At 45.7% G+C, this 8,682-nt stretch overlaps 1 protein-coding gene across 1 annotated transcript; it reads left to right on the plus strand.

Annotated features, from left to right (window-relative positions):
• Positions 1-1,862: 1,862 nt before the first annotated feature.
• On the plus strand, positions 1,863-6,634 carry LOC136375180 (skin secretory protein xP2-like). Its single transcript, XM_066340547.1, has 3 exons — positions 1,863-3,020; positions 5,462-5,509; positions 5,596-6,634. The coding sequence occupies exons 1-2, from the start codon at positions 1,863-1,865 to the stop codon at positions 5,468-5,470; spliced, it is 1,167 nt and encodes a 388-aa protein (XP_066196644.1). The 3' UTR covers positions 5,471-5,509; positions 5,596-6,634.
• The last annotated feature ends 2,048 nt before the right edge of the window (positions 6,635-8,682 follow it).

Consider the following 8,682-nt stretch of genomic DNA (forward strand, 5'->3'; position numbering starts at 1 on the left):
AAAGGCCATCAAAATTTGGAGAAGTATCTAATGGCTTGGAAAAGGCTAAATGTTGCACCTGTCTTGAAAAAGAGCAAGAACTACCCAAACTTCTATAAGCTGGTTGCTTCGCTTCAGGAAAATCACAAAAGCAAATTCTCTTTGAAGCCATTTCTGGGCACATAGAAGAGAAAAATGTGACTGGGAAGACCCAGCATGGATTTACCAAGGGTAATCATCAGTACTGGAACAGGTTGTGGAATCCCTGTCACTGGTGGTTTTCAAGATCTAACTGAAGAAAGCAGAAAGCAACCTTCTCTTAGTTTAGTTTTGCCCTTCTGTGACCAGGGGGTTGGACTATAGACCTCTCAAGGTTCTCTCCAACTTGAATCAATTTCTTGTTCTAAACAAGTACTAATTTTGCATCAAAGTCCAGAAAGCCTTAATCTTCAGAAAATTTTCAGAGACTTTGTGTAAATGCCTAATTACCTGACTTAATAACAAGCATGTTACATGGGTAAGTTTTAGAGAAACAATGGTCTTCTTGTTGTTTCAACAATGTCTGGTTTTATTAATGCCCCATTAAAGTGAAATTGGATACTCTCACCTGGAAACACTCTCATCTGTTTTGGTTGGATTTTAAAAAAATAATTTTTTATCAAAATGAGAGTGTATTCATCTCAAAAATTAAATAAAGCCTGTTTTGTTCAGACTTCTGAAAAATCTGTAAAAAAAATGGTGATTTGGAAAATAGTAACTTTCTGTTACTCTAGTTATTCCTTTAGAATTTATTAAGAATTACACCCAAACCCAAAGTCCCTCTTTTACCTCCCTTTTTTTTCTTACAGAAGAATTCCTGACTTTGTCATTCCTGGGATTTAATTTTTTTGGAAAAAAGACTTTTATCTAAAATGCATCCTTTCCAGTCTTTCTGTGAAAATGAAAGAACTGGGTTTGGTTTTTTTGTTGTTGTTGGGGTTTTTTTTGTTTTTGTTTTTGTTTTTGTTTTTTTTTTTAACTGAACTTTGTCTTTATTGCAGCGGAACCGATCTACAGACATTTCAGCCCAGGACTCAAGGCTGCTCCTCCAGAAGAGAGAATGCTACGGAAATGTTTGTGGAAGCAGCTGTGGTGTGGGGTGCATAAGTCCACACAAGGAACCAGCACTCAGCTTTGGCAACAGTGGGGTTCAACCTTCACCCAGCTGGTGACCTACTCAGTGCTTACCTAGGAAAGCTGAATCTGTGAATCAGATTCAGCTCAAAAAAAAAAAAATCCTCCAAAAATTAAAAAAAAAAAAAGCCATTTTCTGTAAAGAGAAAATGAGGCTTATTTACTTATTCATACTGGAAGGGACAAGTGATGTAATGCCATTACTCCTCAAAACTTTGCTACACTGCAGCAATAATAATGACATCGGCATCGGGATGCCTACTACATATCCTTACAGAAGTTGTATATACAGCGTGCAAATATATTACATAGCACATCGTATATACTACTAAATATGGTGTGCATATTTGTATATGTTTGTGTATATACGTATATACATATGTGCGTTTAGCTGTACATATATATATAGAGAGCATGCATATATATATATATATATATATATATATATATATATATATACACACTCGTAAATATATATAAACAGCCCCCAGCGGTACTGGGAGTTATTTTTTGAGAGAGGGAGAGAGTTACACTCTCCGTGCTCCCATCCCGGCGTTTCAGTGCCGCACAGCCGACTCCGTGAACGTCCCGGGATCGCCGGCCCGCGGGGGGCGGGGCCGGGGCCGGGCGGGGGCGGGGTTTCGGGCTCTGGCCCCGCCCCCTCGGGGCCCCGCCCCCCGCCGCGCGCGCCGCCCGGAGCCGCCGTGCCGATGCCACGTGGGAGGCGGCGGAGCCGCCGCCGCCGCCGGGCCGGAGCCGCGGCCCCGCTGACGCTGGGGACGGCGCTCGCAGGGCGCCGCGAGGAGGGGAGGTCGCGGAGCCCCCGGGACCGCGCCGGGATCGCCGAGACCCGATGGGTGCTCGGCGCGGTGGCGCCCGGCTCGCGACTCGGCCTCCCGGGCCTAGAGGCGCTGGCGGCGGCGGCCGGGCCTAGGGGCGGCTCCCCGCCCTGGGCGGCGCCCTCGCTGCTGCAGGTGCCGGCGGCGGCCCAGCCGGCCCCTCGGCGGGACGGCAGCGACCTGCCCGCCGGCGCGCCCGCCGCCCTGGCGGTGCTGCGCCTTCAGCCCGGCGCCGACGGTTCGGCGCGGGCGGCGGCGGCGGCGGCCGGGGCCGCGCCGCGCCTGCGGACCGTCTACGTGAACCCGCGCTGGCTGGAGCGGCAGGCCGCGCTGGGGGCGGCGGCGGCGGCCGCCAGCCCCTGCGCCGAGGCGGCAGCGGCGAGCGGCGCGGCCGGGGCCCCGGCCCCGGCTCCGGCTCAGGCTCCGGCCCCTGCCCCGGCTCCGGCTCCGGCTCCGGCCCCGGCCCCGGCCCCGGCTCCGGCCCCCGCTCCGGCTCCGGCTCCGGCGGCGGGGCAAGGCGAGGCCGAGGCGGCGGCCACCCCCTACGTGGGGCTGCGGCGGCCGCTGGGCTACAAGCTGGCCAAGGCCACCAAGGAGCGGATCTGGCGGGGGGAGTTCATTGACCTCTTTTCCTTGCTCCACACAGAGCTGGCCCCCGAGCACGGCCCGCGCCCGGGGGACACGCTGGACCAGTGGGTCTCGGCCTTCCTGGTGTACGCCAGCGTGCTGTGCGAGAAGCACCCGGCGCGCTGCGGAGCCATGTTCAAGTACCTGGACACCATCCGCAAGCTGCACGCCACCTACGGGGGCACCTCCTGGATGAACTACGATGAGGACTTCAGGAGGCGGGCGGCCAAGAACCCCTCACTGCCCTGGGGCGACGTCGACTTGGACCTGTGGATGAAGTGGATGGCACCCCTCAAGTCGCTTGTCCCCAGGCGCCCGCGTGCTGGGAGCGCCGAGACACAGGCCTCGGCGGCCCAGCCGCCACCGCCGGGCCACAGCCCCAAGCAGGAGGAGAAAAGCCAGGTGTGATGGGCCGATGGCCGCGTGTTTCTCTGCTCCGCTGGCTGGGCATGGTGCTCTCTCGGACGGGAAGAGGAGAAAGGGGCAGTTGGGGGCCCTTGTCTTGGTCGGCAGCTCTCGACTCATGGCACTGACCCTTGGCTCGTGCTGACCGTAGGGACACGATATCGTGGGTGCTCAGCTGGCCACTGTGAGAGGTGTGCACACGGATGGATGCTCTGAGCAAATGTTAGAGCATTTATTGCTCCGGCCACCAGAAAATAGGAACCCCCACTAATTCCTTCTTCTGGTATACTTTTTGCATTTTCCTGAAGACTTGAGAAGAAAGATGTTCTGTGGTTTTGTTCTTTTCCTCTGATTTGTCTTTTAAAAATCAACTTTCTCAGCAATACAGTTATCTGTATGCAAGGCAGGGAGTACAGACTCTCTTGTTACTATGGGAGCATGTGGGCAGTTGCAGGCAGTGTGGGATGGCAAAAAATTGATATGAATAAAGATAAACTTCTATGAAAATGACCACAGTGTGCAGATTCACTGTGATTTGAACATTAAACCTGTTTGGGGGCTCACTAGGTTTAATCCACAAGTTAGGGCCTATTCTGTGGGAAAAGATGATGAGTGTGATTAGGAGAAGTAGGGAGGCTTTTGTGTACTTGTTTTGCTTTCAGTATGGACATCGCTGTGAATTGGTACAACCTGTGGTGGATGTAGGCAGGTCTACCCTTTGTCCTGCCTGAGGCGTGATGCTAAGCTCCACAGCTACAAAGGGATGCCTGTCCATGTTAGGGGTTGTGCTGTTTCTCTTACACTGGTGACTGCAGTCAGCCAAATCCCCAGCACAGAAAATGTTGAATGTTGAGTTTCATGCCAGCTGAATGGTGACAGAGAGATTCTGTTATATTAGCTATGTTTGTTTCTAACCAATTTTTTTTACGACTGTAGAAAGAACCTTTGCCTTCCAGAAGAAATTTTGCTAATTTATCAGATGCTGTGCTTCCCTGAGATTGTCAGCACAGAGAGGCTAAGTTCTTTGACTCATGTTAGCCTGACCCCTTTTCAAGGCATCTGAAAGTGCTTGGTATACCACACCAAGTCTTGCCTATCAAAAGTAACTTCTCTAGGCCAACCTGTGACAAAGAAAGAGAGCAAACACTGTGCAGTAAGACAAACCCAGGCCTTTTGGCCTTGTGCCTTCTGTGGTTGATGCTCTGTGTTCTGCAACTTTTTTCTGATATGTCTGTTTACATTTCTCCATTCTCAAGGTGAACAGCTCAGTTCTTGTTTTGCTACAGATCTTATGTGAGCACCACATGGGCAATGGCTTATAGCTTTCATCTCATCTGAGAACGGACCTTCAGCTTGTCATGTTAACCGCTCTTGTAACTTCTTCCACAGCAGCTGGTCTGTCATTGCTGAGCTTTGCTCAGTTGTCTGCTGAGGCACCAGGGGTCTCAGTCCCCTCTGATTTCATGGAAATTTCCTAGATGATTTTTATCAGTGGCATTGATGTATTTTCTTCCCCCAGAACCTGTGTAAAGAAAAAAAAAATAAACATGTTTATTTTAACTGTTACAAAATACCAGAAGTTTATTGTTTGTGAAATGAGTAGTACTTTAGCAGCACAATGAAAAAGTAAAACTTGTGCAATTAATTGTTGTGGTTTCTGCCACCTTTCTGTTATTAGAGTAGTTTTTAATAGTTAGCATGTAGTCTCTTATAACTGTTAAAAATGTCCTTAAACAAAGTAATGGATTGAGCAGCTGTCAGATGTAGATGAGACTTAGGATAAAGCATGAGTTTATCATTGGCAAGGTCGCAGCAAGGAATTATTTTCTTGGAGGTGACCTGTGCATTTCCCCATATCTCCCCAGCTCTTTGCAAGCTCTGTTTATGTTGTTAAAGCTGCTTCAGGAAAGTAAGATGTGATGTCACACTTGGGCAAAAGAGCTGGAGAATTAAAATGGGAGAGAATGGCCTTTTATGGGCTTAAGACTTTGGACAAAACCTAAGCTTTTCCACATACTGTCAAGAGGACGAGGAGGTGTTTTATAAAAGCTTTTCCCCCAGATTGTTGATTTGATCTGATTTTGGTTTTGTACTTTAGAGGGATAGTGTTAGGCAGCCTGACTGGATTTCCTTCCCCCTTTTAGTCCAAGACTCTTTGAATTTCAGCATAATTTAGTTTAGTGCCTGCGTCTCTAATTCTACATTTCCACAAATGATTAAACAGTAAAAATGAAGTCAAAGTATACAAAGTGTTGTGTCTGAACATAGCTGACCTTTCTAAGGCACTGGTGAAGAGCTGTAACTTAGCTTTACATGGAAAGAGCAGAAATCCTAGTTTTAGTTTGAGTGCAATAATTGGCGCGTGTGTAGGATAGCTGAGATTCATTCCTGCAAATTTATGTCTGTATAACTTCAGACAATTCTCTTTTTTTCCCCAGGCTTCATGAAAACAGAAGACCAGTTGGGATGGGAGTCAGACTAAGTGGGTGAGTTAATTTATAAAACTGAATAACTTTGGATCTTAAATATTTGCAGATTTGTTAAATACAGAATTTCTTATTGGTGCCAACAGCCTGACTCCGTTGGTGTTTAAGTGGAGCTCTGGTATTCTAGTGCATTCTTTTACCTCTGCTTCTGTTGCGTTGCAAGCTGTGCTAGAGAAGACGTAGGAAATTCATTTTGCCCAATCAGCAATTGTAACAATGGACTACAAACCTGCAGAGCAAGCCAGTTTGCTGGAAAACAGGAATTCCTGCAGCGCAACACTTGTCACAGACTATCCAAAGAGGGCAGAGATTCAGGAAGGTGAATAAATTGAACACTGGTTGAATGAGGTCAGGAACACTCTCCCGGAGGAGAATCCTGCCCTAAAATACTACTTTGAAAGTAAAAGTCAGTTTAATGCACAGATTAAACCTTCTCATTTGACCAAACTTGTGTGCAATCCTGGATCTTTGCAGATCACAACCGGACACTTCAAAACCCTGTGTATTATATTTGTTTAAAACAAATAAATCATAACTTGTGTTGTTATAGCTGTTACTTTTGCCATTTCATTGAGAGTATCTGCAACATAAATGTGTATTTGACTCAACAAAGCATCATACACTCGGGATAATAACTCAGGTTGTTAACAGAATTATTCTGTGAGGCTCAGTATCCTCTCCATTGTTCTGCATTAACCATTGCTGTCATTGCCAGATAGCCCAATTGTGCATTACAAAATTCTTCATCAATTATAATGATTGACCTAAGTTATAATTCTGTTTTTATTCTAGTAGAATACTTAATCCTGACCATCAGACTAGACCTTTGTAGTCTGGTGTTCAAGAAAATCTTTTTCACTGATTTACAGTTTTCATTCTGCATCTCAGTGTTTTGTTTTCTTCTCCTTTTACCTCACATACTAAGGGGTGTGGTCAAGGTAATACTATGATCCAGTAATGCACATGATGGTAAAGGATTGCCTTTAGTTGTTTCAGGAAAATAGCTGCCATTATCGCCTCTCCTTTTCTCAATATTTCCAATAATATGCATAACATAAAGTGTTTGTAAATTGATATCAAACTGTTTGTGACTTCACCTAAATAAATTTTTATATTTAAATGCTATTCTTAATCTTATCGGGTTTTTTCCTCCCTTGTTCTTGTATGGCTGATTCTCTTTTCTATTCACTTTTTTCATCATCTGACTTTACACAATTTCTGGTTTTCAGTTATTAAAGCACAACTGAATTTTAACTGACAAGTGAAAATAAATCCGCCTTTGGCATTTTCTTCCAATATTTTGCATAAAGACTTCATAATGCAGCTGTAGTTGTCGTAGCTTATTAATCTGCCAGTTTTTGAGACAGTGACAGCACATACCAGGCCTTGAAAATGGAATAGCTTCTATACTGAAATACCGATATCCTAATGGCCTCTTATCTGAAACTGATCGAGTGAATGCTGAGATTCCTGCATTTGGTACAGTAGAGTATAGACTACCTTTACACATGTTACAAAAGTACTTTTTGTTTTCAAGAAGGAACTTAAGCTTAATCATCGGATCACTCATGCTATTTTTCCTTGCCCTCCTGTTTTCAGAAATCAAAACTTGGTTACTTGCTGATCTGTGCTGTGTTTGTTACCATCATTGCTACGTGAACCACATGGCTGCTGCATCACTGCAGGCATCTCTGCCTCAGCAAGTGCTGCAGTAGTGGCAGGATTTGGGGAGAGATCTGGGAAGAGGTGGATGTGGAGTGAGGAAGGGTGAGCAAAAACTGGTCTCCTCTGTCTCCCTGATGAGCTGTGTAAGTGTGAGTCTTAACTACAGACTCAGAGCAGCAAAGCAGCAACAGTTTTGTTTTTTGTATCCTCTTTGGGAGCGGCATAGCCAGCTGGAGTCTAAAGCACTTCCTAATGTTCTTTGCTGAGTCCTTCTGCCAAGAATGTTTTGGGTTTGTTTGTTACTCTCTCCGGCTTTCTTAGTGTCTGGTGCCCTTCCTGGCACTCTGTCACCTCCCAGTCTCCTGGTTGCTACTGGTTCTGGGTTGGACCACCCTGTCTTCCATGTCTGCTGTAGAGAATTGCCAGAGCTCTACCTTGCTCTCCAGTGTCAGTGGCTGCTTTTTAGTTGCTGCCTGCTTTCATAACAAAATTGTGTTTCATACTATTGGCAGTGATGTTTTTGCAACATGTGGGACTTCTCCCCTCTTTGCTGTTTTTCTTCCTCACTCTCTTTGAGCCACCCTGTAATTTCTCTGTGGTACTTGTGCATCCTTGCTTTAGGGTTTATTGTTGCCTGTGTGCTTTGCCTCTCACTGCTGTGCTGTAAGATTCTGCAGGAAATTTCCTTCTACACTAGTTTCTCATTAAAATGTTGGACTTCATGGGGCTTCTTCAAACTTCAACATTTAAGTCACTGCACAAGTTTGCCTCTACCTTTGACAGTGGGGATAACCCTTTAGCTAAGTGCTGTGTGAGGTTAGAGCACACACTTGGAGAGAGGCTTGGGATTGAACCATGATTCTGTTACTCTTGGGGTAACTGATCTGCAGTGGAAACCAGTGATACACAGGAGTTCTTTTTCTATAAATGCTGTTTCTGTAAGTGCTATTTCATAGCATGGGGGGATGTCTTTGGTGTAGCTGCAATTTCTTATGCTTTGCTCAAAGGATTTTGAGCATTTGTACAATGGTGCCGCAGAGATTTTCACTAAGGCTGATGGAATTTCCAGCTGGGAATATTTGTGAAGTGTGTGGGAATCGATTTGTTTGGGAGGACCAGCAGCTTATGGAAGAATAGTTTTCTCTCAGTTAACTGGAATTAATGAGCATACTTTTGAGGAGCAATTTCAAATAAGCTTATTTTTAATGATATCTAGCAGGATAGGTTTTTTTCCCCACGGATGTGCTTTTCCATGTGCTGGATTAATACGCATTGTTATTGCAAAGAACAAATCAAAAGTAGTGCAGTGTGATTCTGACAGCACAAAACTAGTCGCAATGTAAGAATAGGACTAAAATACATAATCCTTTAAGTAAGCTGATGTGCTTGGGGAGTTCAGAGTTGAACTGTAGCAGAAGTGGAGTCATGTAAATGGGATTTCTAGCTTGCACCTGTGTGCAACAGTTCAGTTTGAGGTACTTGAAACATCTGAAAAGAAAAGGCTGTTT

This window comes from Sylvia atricapilla, chromosome 2 (genome assembly GCF_009819655.1).
Source record: "Sylvia atricapilla isolate bSylAtr1 chromosome 2, bSylAtr1.pri, whole genome shotgun sequence".
Classification (NCBI taxonomy): domain Eukaryota; kingdom Metazoa; phylum Chordata; class Aves; order Passeriformes; family Sylviidae; genus Sylvia; species Sylvia atricapilla.